Here is an 18,227-nt window from a genome sequence, read left to right as displayed (position 1 = left end):
TAGACACACAGGCAGGTACAGAGATACACAGTCACACAGACATGGGGCAGAGACACAGACACAGGGACATACAGACACATACAAGCACAAAGACACACAAACACGCTGCAGACAAAGAGACAGACACACACTCGAACACAGAGGCACACTCTCACACAAACACACAGACAGATTCAGAGACACAAACACAGGGACATACAGACACATCGACAGACACACAAACACACAAACATAAAGGCAGACACACAGAGACAGACACACTAATGCACAGAAACACAGACACAGACACACACACACAGAGAGAGAGAGAGAGAGAGAGAGAGAGAGAGAGAGAGAGAGAGAGTCCTAGGATTATGTCCTCAGTGAATGGGATGGCACAGAGGATAAATCCACACTCTGATTAGCTGGATTGCAAGACTGAGCCCAAAGCTCCCGATGGGTGAGAATTAATGTGGCACATCATTGTAATGAAACCCACCCACACCAACACACACCAACACACACACACACACCCCCACACACCCATGCACCTTCATGTCATTTGCAAACCACATAATCTGTGGAAACACAAATAAATGAGAGGAACGCAGGTACACACCCGAAGGCACATGGGTGTGTTTAAAGAAGGACAGAGAGAATTAATAAAGCATATGCGCGTGGCAGGACAGACCTGCGTTTTATTAACCTCACCCTCAGGTACACAGGATGCTCATATTACCTACTGCGTTATGTGACTAAAGATCAGCTCATACAGAGGAATATCACTGTGAACGACACTGAGCTTTATTGGCAGGGATGGCAGGGCTTAAGTTTAACCCTCCTCACATATACACACACACACACAAACACAAATGACACCGCAAACAGCAGATGGCTGTGCTGCACAGACTGTTCACGGCGCAGGCACAGAGGGACTATTACTGTTTTCAGGTTAAGGAACACTAAGACGTACTGCAGCTCTAATGAGGCATTAGTGTGGAGGACATGTTAGCTGCAACACACTGCCACTGCACCTCTGCCATACAGCCACAGAACATAACGTACACAAGCAAAGCTTCTGACACTTGTAGGAATATCTCTGTGTGCTCTTCCAAAAGGACCTGGTCTAAGGCTATAAATATTTCTTCTTTAAAATTAGAGATTTTCCTTTTTCCAATAACGATACTTCTTTTTTTCTTTAAAAACTACTACGCTTTAAAATGATTTTTTAAAAACTGAACTTCACTAAAAAAAAATACATAGCTAAAAACATGATGCACAAAACCTCAGTTTTATTTGCCTTACATGGCAAATAAACTAAAATATATTAAATAATAAAATAAAATCAATCCTCACAAAAATACAATAATGTTGCTATGCAATCATTACCAAAAAAAAATTAAAAAAATTCTTTATCCAAATCCAAATCCAATTTTTTCCAGGAGATTGTTTCAGGATCAAACTGAATTTGTTCTTTTTTTTTCCTCTGAGTGATACAGAACTGGGTATCACATCAAGGCATGGAATTTAGGCTTCATAAATAAGCACCTGTAGCAAATGAACAGAGCTACGAAACCACTGAGCAGCACTATTTGGCTTTTCTCTGTATGACTGTCTCCGATAATGATTGATCATTTCACTATCCCGTGTCCCCAGTTCTCTTTGGAGTCTGGCTCCTCTAAAGGTTTCTTCCTCATGTCGTCTCTGGGAGTTTTTCCTTGCCACTGTCGCTTCTGGCTTGCTCATTAGGGATCCAAGTGTACATCTGGTTTTCTGTAAAGCTGCTTTGTAACAGTGCCTATTATCTATAAAATTGATATCAGTGCATTGTTGATGGCTGATGATGTTCTTCTCACATCTCAATGCTGCTACAAAGCTGAATCCCAAAGCTGCATAATTGAATACAGGGGTTAATATAGGTGGCAATGCAAATGAGACTGGCCATTTTTTAACAAGTAAATAATCTGATAAGTATGTTTCTGCTATTATCCAGTCTAACCACTTAATATCTAATCACTGCAGCTCATTATGTAAAACACAAGAGCGAGCCAGGAGCTGGATAGTTTATTCATCCTAGCTGTGCTATAGTCAGTCAAACTCTGAAATAATCTGTCTTGACAAACCACAGAATGCCTCACTTATTCTCACAATGTCAAAACAATGCCTGGGAGGAAGGTATGAATCTGTGGCCAGTACTGGGCAGGAGACCAGGAGCATCATTTTAATATCTGCAGGCTAAATAGCCTGGGAAAGTGTCTTAATTGGTTCAATTAAGTTGGTAATTAACCACTCTGATGAAGAAGGCTCAGGAGAAGTGTAGCATAATAAGCATAATTGGGCAGCACTTCCATTTTGGAGGTCCTTACATGCGTAATGTGGAGTAATTAGGTGGCCTTGACCAATGAGCAGTCAGGCACAATCAGCATGATGTTCAGGAGCCCAGAGGTATTGCAGCAAGGTCCAACCCAGATGTGGGGTTTAGGTGGAAAACACACAGAGTATTAAAATGCACATTCGAGCAATCAGAACCAAACAGAACAGCTATTTCATCAAGCTGTGATGGGAGAACGCCAAAGACAGGAATCCTACAGGTGGCCGCTGTAGTCCATAATGATTCTCTGAGTAGATGGGAAAGCAGAAATGTTAATAGTCATAAATGTCGGAGTTTATTTTCAATCAGGCACATCCCAATGGATACATGGAGACTCAGACACAAAGCCAGAACAAACTAGAGAGATTATATCTCACACTTGGATTAGAAAAGTCTGTGGATCCCCCAAAAGGACTGCAGGTAGCTGCACAAATTCTTCTTGATCATTAGTAGGTCACATGACCATAAAATTTAAGCAGGCTGTAACCTGTATTATTCAGTAACTTACCTAAGTCTCACTTCTCTGACAAGTCTTTGACAACAATGTCTATATTTTACTGTTCTGGTATTTTAAATTCAGCCAAGAGCCAATACTTGGTCTCGTTTTAGCTTCAGCAAGAGATGATAGAAAAAACTAAGCGTTTCCTGGAACGTCTTTATACTGAAGAAAAGGAATATACAATCTTCTCCCACAGGAGAACAGAATCTTTACCAGAAGATATTTTTGGGAAAGACACTTCCATAAAATCTCTTACATTATCAGTATTTATCACTCTGCCACTACAAGATGAAATAGAGTAAAGGTGTGAGGAAAGGTGGTGCTCTGAGGGAAAAAAAAAAGACAGAAATGCAATTTATAGTATTTTGAAAGTCAACAGTAAAATAACTATCCCATGACATAATAACAACCCTAGAATTAATAGAGTCGCACGTCCTTGGCAGATATAGATTTAATGTGAAAAACTGCAATGTGAGCTGCAACGTGATTAAAAAAGAAAAAGCTACAATTAACATAGGAACATATTGCTATACTTATAAAGCCTTGGAAAGTTACCAACACATCAAACAGTTGTATAAGAGAACGGATGGCTCTGAACGAGGTACGAGTGACTGGAAGTCCTAGCTCAAAAAGTCTACATCGAGTGGGTTTTGCAAGTACCCGAAGCTTGGAAGCACCATTCCCTGTCACAGCTTGGCAGAGTTACAGCATGGAGTTTTACTAATAGGGCCTTGGAGAGGAGAAAAACGGGCTTCTGAGAAGAACACAGAGAATGTGAAGAAACACACAGTACAACAGCATGACATCAATAAGCAGCACAGACGTAGACACACAAAATGCATTCTGACTGTCTGAAAACAAACTCGCTTGGAGAGAGAGAGGGATATCATCCGTGTTTTCAGAGGGAGATAAAATATTTAGCATGGACGCTTGCCTAATTCACCCCATCAAGATCTTTAAGTTGGGGAGTATGACACAGATTGTCGAAGTCGGAGATGGAAGACGAGGCATGGAGCAGTCATCTAATGCATATTTGGTTATGCATTAAATATGCATGGGTGAATTACATTCTATTCCTGGCCTCTTTTGAGGAATTCACAATGGGTCCCGAAAATTTAAAAGGCAATTCATTCTGCTTAGCAAAAAAAAGCAATGGGAAAGTGGATAAGCAGCTCTTTATTTTCCCAAAATACTGTGAACCATCTCAAAATCCACTTAAAGACAATATTCAATTCAGAGCACAGGGAGAAAACTATCACCTGCAGATTTTACCTGCAGGCACAAACAAGTGCAGGCACAAACAAGTGGTTCAATAAAGAGGCATACATTGATAGAAGACATAAATGTTTACTTTCAGTGCAGCTTTCAATCTGTATTCTCCAAATGAATTAAAGTGAGACTTCATGAATATGGAGTATATTGACTGTTAGCTTCACAGTGTTTGCCCCACTGGACAAAAATTACAGAAATGGCCAAAGGTTAAATGTTCTTTGCCAAGTAGTGGTCAGAAAAGGTAAATAAAGCAGTTTACTCCGCATGTTAATAGTGAATGGGGGAAGGAGGCGGATATTTCACGTGCCAGTGTGGAACCTTTGGATATAACACTTTGACAGAATTATCAGTTGGATATAATTTATTGAACAACTTGCGCATGGGCTTCAGTAGAAAGGACAAACAGTGCAGAACTTTCTGTGCCAGTGGCTTCCATTGGCCAAGTAGGAAAGGCTGATATAAAGACTGCACCACTACATCCACAGACCAAATGCACAAAGCCTCCTTCCTCAACACTGTGCAAATGTTCATAACCCCTCACCCATATGACTTGTGCATGCTTCCTTTCTCATTTGTGATGTCTTAGTTGATTCCTTTTGTTTAAATGTTTCATAAGCGCCTTTGAAAATACAGATGACAGACAGGATCCTCTAAACACTTGAATCAGAAAAGAAGAGCACCAGCGTTCGCAATATTGGCAAGAGGTTTCGAGTTCAAATCCCAAAAGTGCAACAGTCATTCAAGACCAGGAGTCCAAAAGAGCAAAACTGGCATATGCACTCTCCCTTGTCAGTCAGAGAGACTCCAGGCAATCATGCGTGTCTGTGAGCTCATGTATGTGTCTAATAATCTGTGTTATTTCTCTCTTCTCTGACTGGAGCCTCGCTCACCTGAAAATCACTCACTGCTGTTGAAGATGGCCCCACATGGATAGCCTACAGATCACCATAGGTTTACTGTGTATGATACCACACAGACACCCTAAAGACGGCTATGGATGTTCTATCATGGATAGCTTTAAGCCAACGATTGCTAAGAACAGTTCACATTCAAGACTCCATTACTGAACAACTGATAGTAGTTTGATTCAAGAAACTTAAAACTCTAATGATGCTCATACTCATAGTTCCTTTTAACACACTTAGCACTGCTTGACTTGATAGTGTACAGTTATAGAAGTGGAATGATTTATAATCGCACTATCCAGTGTCACTCAGATGAGGATGGGTTCCCTTTTGAGTCTGGTTCCTCTCAAGATTTCTTCCTCTTGTTGCCTCAGGGAGTTTTTCATTGCCACTGTTGCCTCTAGCTATATATCCAGATTTCTGTAAAACTGCTCTGTGACAATGTCCATCGTTAAAAGCGCTATTCAGATAAAATTGAATTGAATTGAATGTATGTGGAAGAGGGCAGACAGCACTTTCTTCTGAGTATGCTACACTGCTACACTGCCCTGTGACAGTAGCTGACGTGTCTCTAAGGAAGCAGAGTGTTAGTCTTCACTCTCCCCCATGCGGTTAATCACAATTTAGTGGAAAAAAAAAAAAAGCAAAGAGTATTTGTCAGAACCCATTTTCTTAGTAAAGTGCTTACACAATGGCCGGCATATCTAACCCTTTCATCTATCCTTCCAAACACTCTGTATGTTCTTTCCTTGGCCTTTTGTATGGTCAGACCTTTCTCTCTGAATCGATATAGAAACACAATTCAAGGAGCTCAGAACTGTATATAATTATATCCAGCTGTACAATGTAGACCTTGCATAATTCAAGTGAGTCATCTGAAAAGAGAAGGCTAAGCATCTAAATCAGGTTTATGTGTATAATCCATCATTTCTTTGCGCTTTCTTGCTTCTTACTTGGGAAAATCAAGGAATCAATAACACGCATTAAGTAATATCCTTCCATTATTGACTTCTGCTTGGCCTAGCAAGGGAGTTTTTTTTGTAAGCTCATAGGTCTGGTGTGTGGAGGTGTGTTTGTGTGGGTGTGTGTGGTGTTTCTCTTCCTCCAGATGTAGTAATTCATATGTGCCAGTGACATTTCTACTGTTAGCAACCAGAGATGTGATAACACCTACACTGTGAGAAGCCTGGCCTGTTGGAGGGTCAGCTGTGGCTGAAGTAGAAGCAAACCTGTTAGTGGCTTATGTTTAGACCTGGCTAATGGTAGATACACAATGAATAAAACACAACAGGGCATGCCATTATAGTAAAATAATCCACTTTGGGGTGGTGATATATGGCCCGACCACCCCAAAGTGGATTATTTACCTATAACAGCACATCCAGAAGTGTTTTATTCCGCAAATTATTAACGTAATTAAAGTAATTATTAAATTAATATTGCCAATAATTGCACTAATTATTGCCAATAACTACAATTTTTAATTTATTAATGAATGACACATGCTTTTTAGCTACTTTTGATGTTGTGGAACGTCCGCAAGACAAATGAGTCCTTGTTATCACAGCTATAAACAACCGTTCCTTCATAAGCCTATTTTTTCCATGCTCTTAAAGTTGATTAGACCCCAAAAAAAAAAAAAAACTTTTGTTACCAAGAAACCAGAAAGCCTGTCCTCTGTCCTGAAGACTATCCCATGGTGGAAAACGTACTGATAGCAAGGTCTGACACCTGAGACTCCTTCCATAAATGTTAAATATCTCCATACAGAAAACTTCACCATATCAGCAATTATATGTTTTCACTTGTTAACTAACAACACAAATTTGATCTGTTTATTATTAGGCTTAGAATATGTCGAGCATATTTCAAGTCCTTGTGAACGAGTTGTCAAAGAAATGAAGACATATTAGAAGTTGCGTATTAACAGAAACCTGGTATTTGAATTAGAGACAGAACTACTGCCAGAGCCGTACTGTTACAGAAAATTAATCCACAACTTCTGACCACAGTGCTGTGTTCTAAGGACCAATTAACACACCAATTAACAATTAATGTGTATAATGGGGTAATTACATTCACCAAGGCATATCTGGCTTACATTGCTGTGTGTCTTATTAGTACCATCTGGGCTTACCAGTGTGTAAGAGAGGTGTGCCTAGAGGCGTGCTTCCAGCATGTGGATTATAAATCGAGCTCCCATGTTAGATAACAGGCAACATTATAACGGAGAAGAACGGTAGATTTGCTTCAGTATTTTCTAACACTGGACTTGCCATATAATGTTTTTTTTTTTGTTCTTTTTCAGTGCCATAAATAAATAAATTAGTTTTCTCCACTGTTGTACTAAGGAAACTTGTGAATGTATACAGTGCCAGCCATAGCACTTTTATAGCTCGAGGCAACAAAACAGTTCCTGTCTGCAGTTTTAATCAGGGTGTCTGCAGGTATAGTCAAGTACCCGTGAAATCAAAAGTGGTGTTTCTGTACTTGTTCCTTAGTGTTATGTACATCTACAACATAGTTTACCAAGAAAAAATGGTTTTGGAGAAATTCTTGTTATAATTTTATAGCTTCTATGTCACTTCTAATTGCATTTTTTTTTTTTTTTTTTTTTGGAAGTCTCTTGTACTAGTCTCATATTTGTCCAATTAAATGCCCTCTAGAGAGTATATGTCCTGCCCCCGGGGATGGGTCTTATTCTACAGCAGCAGCTAATTAGCAGCAAGCATGGTTCGTCAGTGCATTTTTGGCTGTAAACACTATTTTCCACCCATCCCGTGGTTAAGAAACAATTCTGTCTTTATACACCATCAGGGTTTTTCTATTAGTAAACATAATATCAAAGTTATATGTATAAGCATTATTGCATATATAAAATGTTACTGTATATAAAAGGGGTCATAATCAATGATAATCATAACACGTTTGATATGTAACCAACACATGAGCTCATAATTATACATGATTTTAACAGACATTACTCCCATGTGCTGGAAGTCTTAGGTTAAATGAAAACCATTCTGTGTCAGTGTTGGCTAACTTCCTAGTGGACTACTGTTAGCTAGTTAATTAGCAGATGCTACTTCAAAAGTAGTGCCTAATGAAAACTAACTAATGTCATTATAACCACTGTTGTTGTTTTTCATCTTTCAGCTGCTCCCATTAGGGGTCACAAGATCATTTTTCTGCATATTTGATCTGGTACAGTTTTAACACCAGATAACCTTCCTGACGCAACCCTCCCCAATTTTATCCAGGCGTAGCACATGGCTATATTTCAGCCTGTAGCCCTACTGCAGCAGTGCACGTCTGTACTTTATTAAATCATGTCGAAATCTGCCTCTCTGCAACCGTCGCTCCATGGACACAGTTGTATGTTTGGGCATTAGTTTATCTGATAAAAGTAAAGCATCCTATCATGCAAAGAGTGTGTGTGGAATGGGAAAGCACAAGAAAACTGCTGTCCATGACAACCAGCCATACACTACAGATGTGGTAGTTAGAGAGTAGATGTGAAGAAAAAAAAAAAACAGCTGGATCATTAATTTAGGAATGTTTGCAGTAGAAAATGTAAGAGCATAAATATTCAATGTAATGTAATTTAATATTCTAGAAATATTATGCTCTTAAATTTGAATATCCTGTTTAATACCTGATAACATCAAATATATCCTGAAGGATTGGCTGTATGATTTGCACAAAGCACGTTTGGTAAAGACATATATTGTTAAAATTGCAATATTTTATTATATAATAACCAATTTGTTGTTATTTACAGATGTGATTGCATGGACAGAGTCTGTCATGAGCAAAGGAGTGGTGTTAACTAGCATGGACTTTCTGGTGCAACCAGACTCGGGTCTTCAGGCTGCAGATGGATCACACTAAAGGATGATGGGAATGGTACGTTATGGGTCACTCAGACACTGGCTGCATGTTGAGTGCATCTGAAATAGCTCTCCAGGCATCTGGCTACGGCAATGCTAAAGACTGGCCTTAATATTAGGATTGACTTCTATTAGGAGGGTAAACTTTTGTATTTGGAAGGACACTGCTTCTATACAGTTGCTAATACACATAACTGCTTATTTCCAATTCAGTCAACTTAACAGAAAAACACCTTTTTCTTATATCATGTACTCATCTGCCAGGTAGCCTGAAAACTAACACGTCAAGGCATCAGCAGAAGGGCTTGTGGCCTGGTTGAGAGGTTAGTCCCTCAACATACACAAATTACATGAACTAAAAGCATAGATTAATAGAACAAGTTCAAACACACACAGAGCCTATACGTGGAGTAACTCATTCAAAGTGGCAATATTAAAGTAAAGGAGCTGGTCCTTCAGAGCTCTTTCCTCTATTGCTCACACAGAGAAAGGGAAATTGATCTGTTGCTTTACACACACTAAAGCCTCTGGAGTAATTTTTGTGGTGTTAAGTGGAATTTACTTGAAAACTGAAACGAATAAATTGTCTTTAGTTATCTTAAACTTATTATTAAACATATTTTTTCCTCAGATTTTCTCCCTAATTTAGTCTTGGCCAAGTCTTGGCCTCCTCTTTCATACAACAACCACCAATCAGGGAGGGCGAAGGCCACCACCTGCCTCCTCTGAGACATGTGAAGGCAGCCGACCGCATCTTTTCAACCTGCTGCTCATACTGCATCCTGGAATGGCATAGCGCACTCCTAGGAAAGCGTTATCTGCCCCCTTCTGCATGCATGAGCTCACAGACGCCCACAACTGGCTAGTGTCGCTGTGATTGACAGGGGAGAGAGAATATGTCATCCCTTTCACCCAGACAGCACGGCCAATTTTGCTCTCTTGGAATCAATCTCGCAATCTCCGAGCAACAGGATGAATGCTTTTCTGTTGCGCCACTCAGGAGCCCTATTATTAAAGGTTGTTTATTTTGAAGCAGGTAAAGCAGATATTCTGCATATTGCATTACTACAAAGCATCAGGTATTCCAACTCTTAGTCCATTAACCATTCTGACCTCAAGCTAGATCTTTAAAATAATTTATTCTGTACAATGATAAAAACACAAGAGCCATCTAATGCAGTCTTCAAAAATTAAAATGTACTACACAGGCCGAAGCTCGTAGAGGCTTTGCCTGAAATGGTAATTATTTCCCCACACAGCCGGCAGCCTAACATCAGCCCCAAGGACAGCGATGCTACGAGCACCACAGATAGCGACTGCAACTACAACAACTGACAAGGAGACTCAAGTGTGCACGGCTCATCAGGAGGAATATAAAGAGCCTGCCGGAAAAGAAGATAGAGAACATCTGGGAACCACTGTAAAAAGGTACCATGCCCTCATGTGTCTCTCTACTTTGTCATCACAGATTCCCCTGAAGAAGCTGAACATCTAGATCTCCAGTAAACAGTCCAGTATGTCTGCATGTGTGATTTACAGATCTCTAAAGTTTAAAAAAAATAAAATCACATTCCACATTCAAATGTTTAAGATCCCATACTGTACTTGTAGATTTTTTTCCTAATATACCTTTTCAGCCAAATGGAAGAAAAAGCTGTGTGTCATTTATCCCATACATTATTTCATTATGTATTAATATTTCAATAAAATGTAAAAAGGAACACACTGTGCATCCTAAAAACTGAGCATTTCAGTCATGTGATGTTGCTGGTACAGTCAGCATATCTGGGAACAAATGTGGTTTCGCTGCACCACATGAACATAACTCGAGATGAAAGATGGCTAAAATTACTCACTTTACTTCGGAAGAGAATGAACAGTACGTGTACAAAATCTCCTGGTTCCATTTCATAAACTGGAAGAAAAAGTATTTACCTCATATACACAACCACTCTCTCTATTCTGGGGAAAGCCTCATGGATTTAAGAGCCCAGAAGCCCACTAGCTCAAATATTAGTAACACATGCTGCTAAAGCACAGACTAAGCACAGACACAATAACACTGATGCTGTCAGTCCACAAAATGGCAGCGATTATAAAATATGATGTTACATGTAACACAAGGACTGGAGTGTCTCCTTCACTGAATTTCTAATGCCATTCTGTTGAGCATGTAGTGCACCATACACCAATAGTGTTATTGCTGGAGTGAGGCTATATAGTGAATATGGAGTGATTTAGGATTTGGCCTATCTGTAGTGGAGGGTCAGTGTAAAATCTACCCAACTTTAAATAATAAAACTTATACTATTGCCTTGTGATTGTCTTTGCTTACGCAAGTGAATTTTCACCTTCAATGATTTATGTGGTATGAACACATAGCACTGCGACTGCTAATGAACACCTCAAATCTTAAAGAACACCGCCACCAGCTGTTCTTCATTTCCCCCTTTCCTTTTAATGGCTTGAAAGTGGAGAGAAAAAAAAAAAAAAAACTCCAGGACTTAACTGTCAGCTATGATCCACAGCTTTTTTGTACGTGTTGAGGAGCAGATGTGCCCAAACTGCACCATACGTGCGAATGCAGGTCATGTGTAATAACTACTATTGTAATCCAGATTCACCTAAACCGTCAGTGACGTACAAACACCCCTGCCAGTGCCACTCTTTCCAACAGGCTAACAATTACATGCTCCATCAACCAATAGTAATGCGTTACCTGGTAGGTGTCCCACAGTCGGATGGTGCAGCGCAGGGGAAGCTCTCTCATCAGCAGGTTATTCATCCAGCGGAAGGCAAACTGCAAGTATTCCACCTCATAATAATGCATGTGCCGATGTACTGTCTCTAAACAGAACAAAACACACACACACACACACGTTAATATAAACCGAGTAGTACCATAATCGTAATGATGCCTACTCATAGAGCATTCAAAATTTTATTTATGAGTGTAACTCCACAGTAACAGGAACCAAGAACCCTTCAAAGACTAAATGCATATATATATATATATATATATATATATATATATATATATATATATATATATATATATATATATATATATAAATAAAGCTCAGGTTTCCTTTATAACAACAGATACACAGAGCTGTTGTTTCTGATTGGTCAGAAGGTTTACATTACATGGGCTGTGCCATATTGTATCTGTATACACGTAGAGCAAGAACAAGCACAGCGGAAGGCGGAGTTCCAACCCTAGATGAAGAAGAAGAGTTAATCCCAAAAAAAGAGCTTCCTCTGTAATATGGAAGTGTTTCAGATACAGAAGATCAGATGTGAATCAGACGCCTCTCAAGATTGTATGCTGATGTGACTTGTGGCTAAAAAGATGGTGTTGGATGTTTTCATATCGTTACTTATATCGTTACCGCAAAAAATACCATGAAATATCGTAATATAGTTTTAAGTCTATATCGCCCATCCTTTGTTTACATTTAAGGTTTATATTAATGCGTTCTTTCTAATATGTTATTGTTTCTATAGTAACAATGGATTTGTATGGTGGACACTCAAGAGCACGGATTTTAAAAAAAACAAAAAAAAAAAGTGTAATCACTGATATGGAGTTTTCTGCGAGGAGAGGCTTCGCACTTTCCCGTTTTACAGTAACACGACAAACTGCGTTTTTTTGTCTTCTTAACTTCAAGAGAGAGAAAAAAAAAACAGAGACTGGTGAGGAAATGGCTGTTTACAGCTTTTATAATATAAGTGATAACAGTAACTATCTTGTCTTGCGGACACTCCACAGCATTAAACACAACTCTAAACCGCCATATGATGTGTCATTCTTTAATAAAGAAATAAAAAATGTTAGTGTTGGCAACTTTTTGTGGCACAAAAGCAACGTGCTGTTATTGGAAATAATAATCATGTAACACTAACAGTAAGTCCATGTAACACTATTTTCCTACAAAATCCACCCTGTCAGGTTTTATTCCTTACTTAATAAACCAAATAATGCTAACAAAGTAATTAACACATGAAATAAATATTTTATTTTTTTAAATAACACACCTTTACATTACAATGATTGTTCCTAATAACTAATCCACAGAGGGTTAGTGCTAATTAAATTATAACATGCTACTAAAGCTTACTAATTAGCTGAACTCTATGATTCCATGAATAAATTACCCAGAACATATTTATTTTATATCGGTCACTGACGTAGATTTTTGGTGTTAGTTAATGTTAATGAAGTTTTAATTACTTTACTTTTGTTATGGTGTATTAATGTTAAAGTACATGTTTTGTTTTTTAAGTTATTTATGAGTTAAGCGAAACGTAATATAAAATGTTACCGATATAGTATCATCATTTGGTGACATGCAGGCTAGGGATAATCATTAGCATAGTACTCAGAGTGTGTCGAGTGGAAGAAGAAGAAGAAAAAAAAAAAACGAACAGTGTATTGTGTATTCAGACTCAGCACAGCGGGAAGCAAAAATTATTCTGTATGTGCGTCTGAGTAAATAGGGAATGTGGTCTGGGCTAGTCATAAGCATGACATGTACCAGTCATGGGGCTTAGATGCACTTTCACTCTCACACACACACACACACACACACACACACACACACACACACACACCTCCCGGTGACATCAAGAACGGCAGTGTGTGATTTCACACCTGCTTTCACGGAGTCATTTACACTTTCAACCACTTCACATAAACAACTCATTCTCATTAGCGCTGCATATAGACTCACTAAAAATCACAGAGAAGAGAGCTAATGTGCACACACACACACACACACTCACACTCACCTGTCTGCTATTTCTGCTATATATACACCAGCTAGTGTTGAGCATAAATGCTGGCAATAATTCATTCAACATTTTTAGACTCACTTAGCTGACCGTTCCACAAATTGCAGTTTACATGAAAAAGTCAATAATCTGTTATCACTTTAATATATGATGAATGTACCATTAAAGCTGCTTCGCAACACATCAAGAAACCATCAAAGAAAAACATTATGACATAAACTCAATTTTCATGCTGCATTTTCCCCATGCTTTTTTCTGGTTCTGCATAGCACATACGTACACAAGCATATACGCTCAGCATTAAAGAATCCAGGAATCGTAACCACAGTCCATAAAAGGTGAAAACACAGGCAGACAGGATTACACGAGAAAAATCCATACTCGCAGAACAAGAAACAAGGGCAGGGTCAAACACAACAAGATATGTGGAACTTTGAACACAGACCTGACGCAACAGTGCAATGAGACTTCACAAAGAGACATGGCAATATGGAGGGTATAAATCAAAGGAAAACAAGAAACAGGTGAACACACTCAGGGAAATTAACCAACGACAATATAGGGGGTGGAAAAAGGATCAAAACTGAAACTAAAGCAAAAGACTCTTGAAAGAGAGAAACCATCACAACATAGATATCTATCCAGTTCTTTTTGCACACTTTAAGAAATATAAAGAAATGAATGATAAGAGATAAATAGTACATATTAAGTAAATAACTCAATTATTGGGCTAACACCCATCTTTATCAGACTTTTTAAAAAATCCAATATCAGCCTTAATCGATTTTAAGATATATCATGCTGTTTACAGGACTGTTTAGATAAAATCAGATAATTACAGATAATTACAGCAGTATGAGAAAACCTTTTAACCCGGTATAAACATCAGTCTGGAGTGATGAGAGTGGACAGCATTGAAAACATATATAAACAGAGCCGTATGAGACTTAGAGAATTACTGTGATCCAATCACTCAAACTACTTTTGGAGGTGGTCAGATACACAATTCAAACAATTTGTCACTGTATCTAAAATCACTACCTTACACACTCCTTCACTATTTACTATATAAGCCTTTCTATATAGAGCACTATGTAGGGCAGTAGAGTAGAGCAGACTGAATTCAGACAACACTGACTAGTGAGTGCTCTGGAAATACATCATCTTGACAATTCAAATGTTATAAATTACCCATCAACCCGATATCACAACCAAGAGGAGTATTAAAAGCAGTGTTGTGTATTAAATACATGACTACGTACCTGTTGGCTTTAGCAGATGTTAACATCTAGGATGCGTTTTATTTACGTATGAAGTTGGATTCACCATCCTGACAAGTAAATTTTGAGCTCAAAAAAACACTATGCATTGTAGTACTTTAGTGTGGAAGTAACGTGCGTCGGTTGTACACTGGATTTACAGTGCACTCTGGGTAATAATATACAGAGAATGTAATTTGTTCAGTGAGAAGTCATCCACTGCTACAAAATGGCTGCACACCAAAGAGTGCATTATACGATTTCAGACACAAAGGGTATGCACTAATGCATCCTGATGCGTCCCCATCAACCAGAACAGAGCTGCCAGAAACTATGATGTAAAAGTTATATACAGTGGCTTGCATAAGTATTTACCCCCCATAAAGTTTTCCACATTTTGTAGTGTTACAACCTTAATTGGGATTATATGGCATGAATCTACACAAAATAGCCAATAATACTGAAGATCAATAAAAATCAATATTGTTTGCAAAAGTATTTACAAATAAAAAACTGTACAAGCTGTGATTGCAGAAGTAACGACCCCTGTTGTTGTGAAACTTCTAACTTAGTCGCCATCAGAAATCACATAATTAGTTTACTCACGTGCAATTAAAGTGTCACATGAGCTCAAGTGAAATACAGCTGTTCCTGGAAGGGGGTGAATACTTACGCAAGACACTGTGCACTAATAGTACTGATGACAATAACACTTGACTGAGTTACTTGTGCAGGATTTTTTAAGCTCCTCAAACACAGTTAGACCGAATCACAAATGCCTTTACTGTATGTTCACTATACATGCGGTCTGTATAGGGGAGAATATAGTGGTGTTCTGTAAGCAAAATGCACTATATACACTTTAGAATGCTATTTGGGATTCAGCAAGAAAATAAACTCATTCTAGCAGGAAAAACACATGGAGCTGAAACTCATGTGAAGGGAAAACACTTTTGCCTTTACAAATAAAAGAGTAAAAGAGCACAAAATTCAAGAAATCACAAGTGGGTACTCAAGATGCATTAGGACATGAAAATGGAAGAACAGCTATCCCTCTTGGAGACTACTTATGATCTGATCACGCAAGCAGAAGGTCTGAACACGGTCTTAGTGTGTATATAAATAAAAAAAATTGTACAACATGACAAAGAGCAGGCATACAGCTGTAGGATATAATAAAAAGCAGAAAAAGGTAATTTACAGACTGCCTAAGAGAGTCTATGACCATAATGTCTGCAATATGGTTGCAAGCACTTTCTGTCCCTCTCACCCTCACCCTCTCTCTCTCTCACACACACACACACACACACACACACACACCACTCCGGTTGGGGGCGGACACACAGGGGTCAGAGATCACAGAAAGACAAGTGAGGTGCTCAGCATGTTTCTGCTGAGCAGTGGACTTCTGTGTGACTTCTGCTCCCTGCCATCCATCCCATAATTACATCTGCACTGGCTTGCTGCTTCCAGGCCACTAGCATTCACAAATAAAGCTACTGCACTGCAGCCTGGCTCTCGCAGCATGGCCGCTCTTCATCCGGAGAACCTTCCAGTGTAGAAACGTAGGAACACAGGAACAGCACCTGCACAACTCTCTTGTCTATTATGTTCCACCACATGTACTTCACTCGAAAGGTGCAGGCTTTTTATCAGAATCTAGTGGAATACAAATCACAGCAGGAGTTTGTTCCTGTTTTGTTTGGCACACGAATACACTCCACCAAGTCATGGCTGTGAACTTACAAATAGAAAAGGATTTCTGAAAATGTCAGGAGAGAATGAATAAAATTATATAGGTGAGGAAGAGTGAAGGGTACTAACACAGGTAGAAAGGGAAAACATGGCTGTGTGGGAAAATATGTGAGGAAAACACTTCACATGGTGAATTTATATATTAATATGTATACTTACACACACACACACACACACACAATATATATATATATATATATATATATATATATATATATATATATATATATATATATATATATATATATATATATATATATATTCTACTATAAAAACTACAGTTTTTCCTGAACCAGGTTTTTACCAAGTTCTACCATTTTAAAATCTGGTGACACCCAAAAGTGAAAAGAAAAAAAAATTGCATTTAAAGATTACAATCTAATTCCACTGAGACACACACTGACTGTCTAAAAGCAACTATTATTTATGGATTTCAAATCCATTTCATTTAATATGTGAATATTACATTTAAATTTATATAAGCTATATAAATTATATTTTATATGGTAAAAACTTCGTCAGAGGTTTATATGTTCTCGATGGAAAATGTGTAATTGCTTTGATCATCAGCATCACCCGCTTTAGTCTTTTCAGTCTAATGCTGCATTCGACTCTACATTTATGAACAACAACAAAGAAAACGCCCGCTCAACTCAGCTCCTCAACCCTGAGTTCAGTAAGGGACATCAAATCAACATGACTGCCAACAGCAACAACAGTTACCAAAGTAGCAAAAAGTAAACAGTTATACTGTACATAAAGTATTTGCTTTAGATTAATCAAGCAGACATATTTGCTTGTTAATCTGCAAGACTCATCACAATTAACTGGCTAGTTTGTTGCTAACAAAAGACAAACATTATTATTATTAGGTAATATTTTAAAACTTTAAAACCCAGTGTGTATGAACATATCTATCCAACAACTTGATGAAAGCCTGACATTCACTAGGTGAGAGAAGCACACTTATCAAGCAAAGTGTTAGACCTCTGTAGGCAGACTGACTGTTTTTACTGGTGCTTTTGTTAAATCGGCTCCTTACCCTACATGATCATTGCAGAAAGCCCAGGCAAGATTAAAAAGTAAATAAAAACAATTTCCATATTGAAATAAATTTGTAAAATGAAATAAATTTATGGTTTCTCAAAACTTGTCATTAAGAAAAAAAAAAAACAATTTTGGTCAAAAGTGATTTTTTACAGAATTCTGATGGGGTTTTCTCAGGTCACCATACATATACGAACATCAGTGAGAAGATACAACAATGGAAAAAAAGAAAGAAAAGTGGGAGGAAAAATGTAATTCAGGGAGTAAGAGGTTTGAATTGAGGTTAGAATTGTGGCTGATCATTAATGATTACGTGTGATGATAATAAAACATAATAATGACACATGATTGTGTGTGTAATTACTACACACAAATGAAATTGTGGTAACTTTATGCACCTTTTTTTTTGGTAATTTTTGCAATTCTAATCATATTTGCATAACAGTAATGTAATAA

General features: G+C 38.1%; 1 protein-coding gene across 4 annotated transcripts in view; it reads right to left on the bottom strand.

Moving 5' to 3' along the window:
• Nucleotides 1-18,227, bottom strand: part of tbc1d22a (TBC1 domain family, member 22a) — a 168,527-nt gene that overhangs the window by 28,668 nt on the left and 121,632 nt on the right. For all 4 annotated transcript variants that reach the window (XM_026923074.3, XM_026923078.3, XM_026923077.3 and 1 more), the window contains one exon: nucleotides 11,636-11,763. In XM_026923074.3, coding sequence (XP_026778875.1) covers nucleotides 11,636-11,763 — 128 coding nt within the window. The remainder of the gene's footprint in view (nucleotides 1-11,635; nucleotides 11,764-18,227) is intronic.

The sequence above is a fragment of the Pangasianodon hypophthalmus genome, chromosome 18 (assembly GCF_027358585.1).
Source record: "Pangasianodon hypophthalmus isolate fPanHyp1 chromosome 18, fPanHyp1.pri, whole genome shotgun sequence".
NCBI lineage: Eukaryota > Metazoa > Chordata > Actinopteri > Siluriformes > Pangasiidae > Pangasianodon > Pangasianodon hypophthalmus.
Note: the sequence above shows the minus strand (reverse complement) of the source record. Positions and strands in the feature narration are given on the sequence as shown.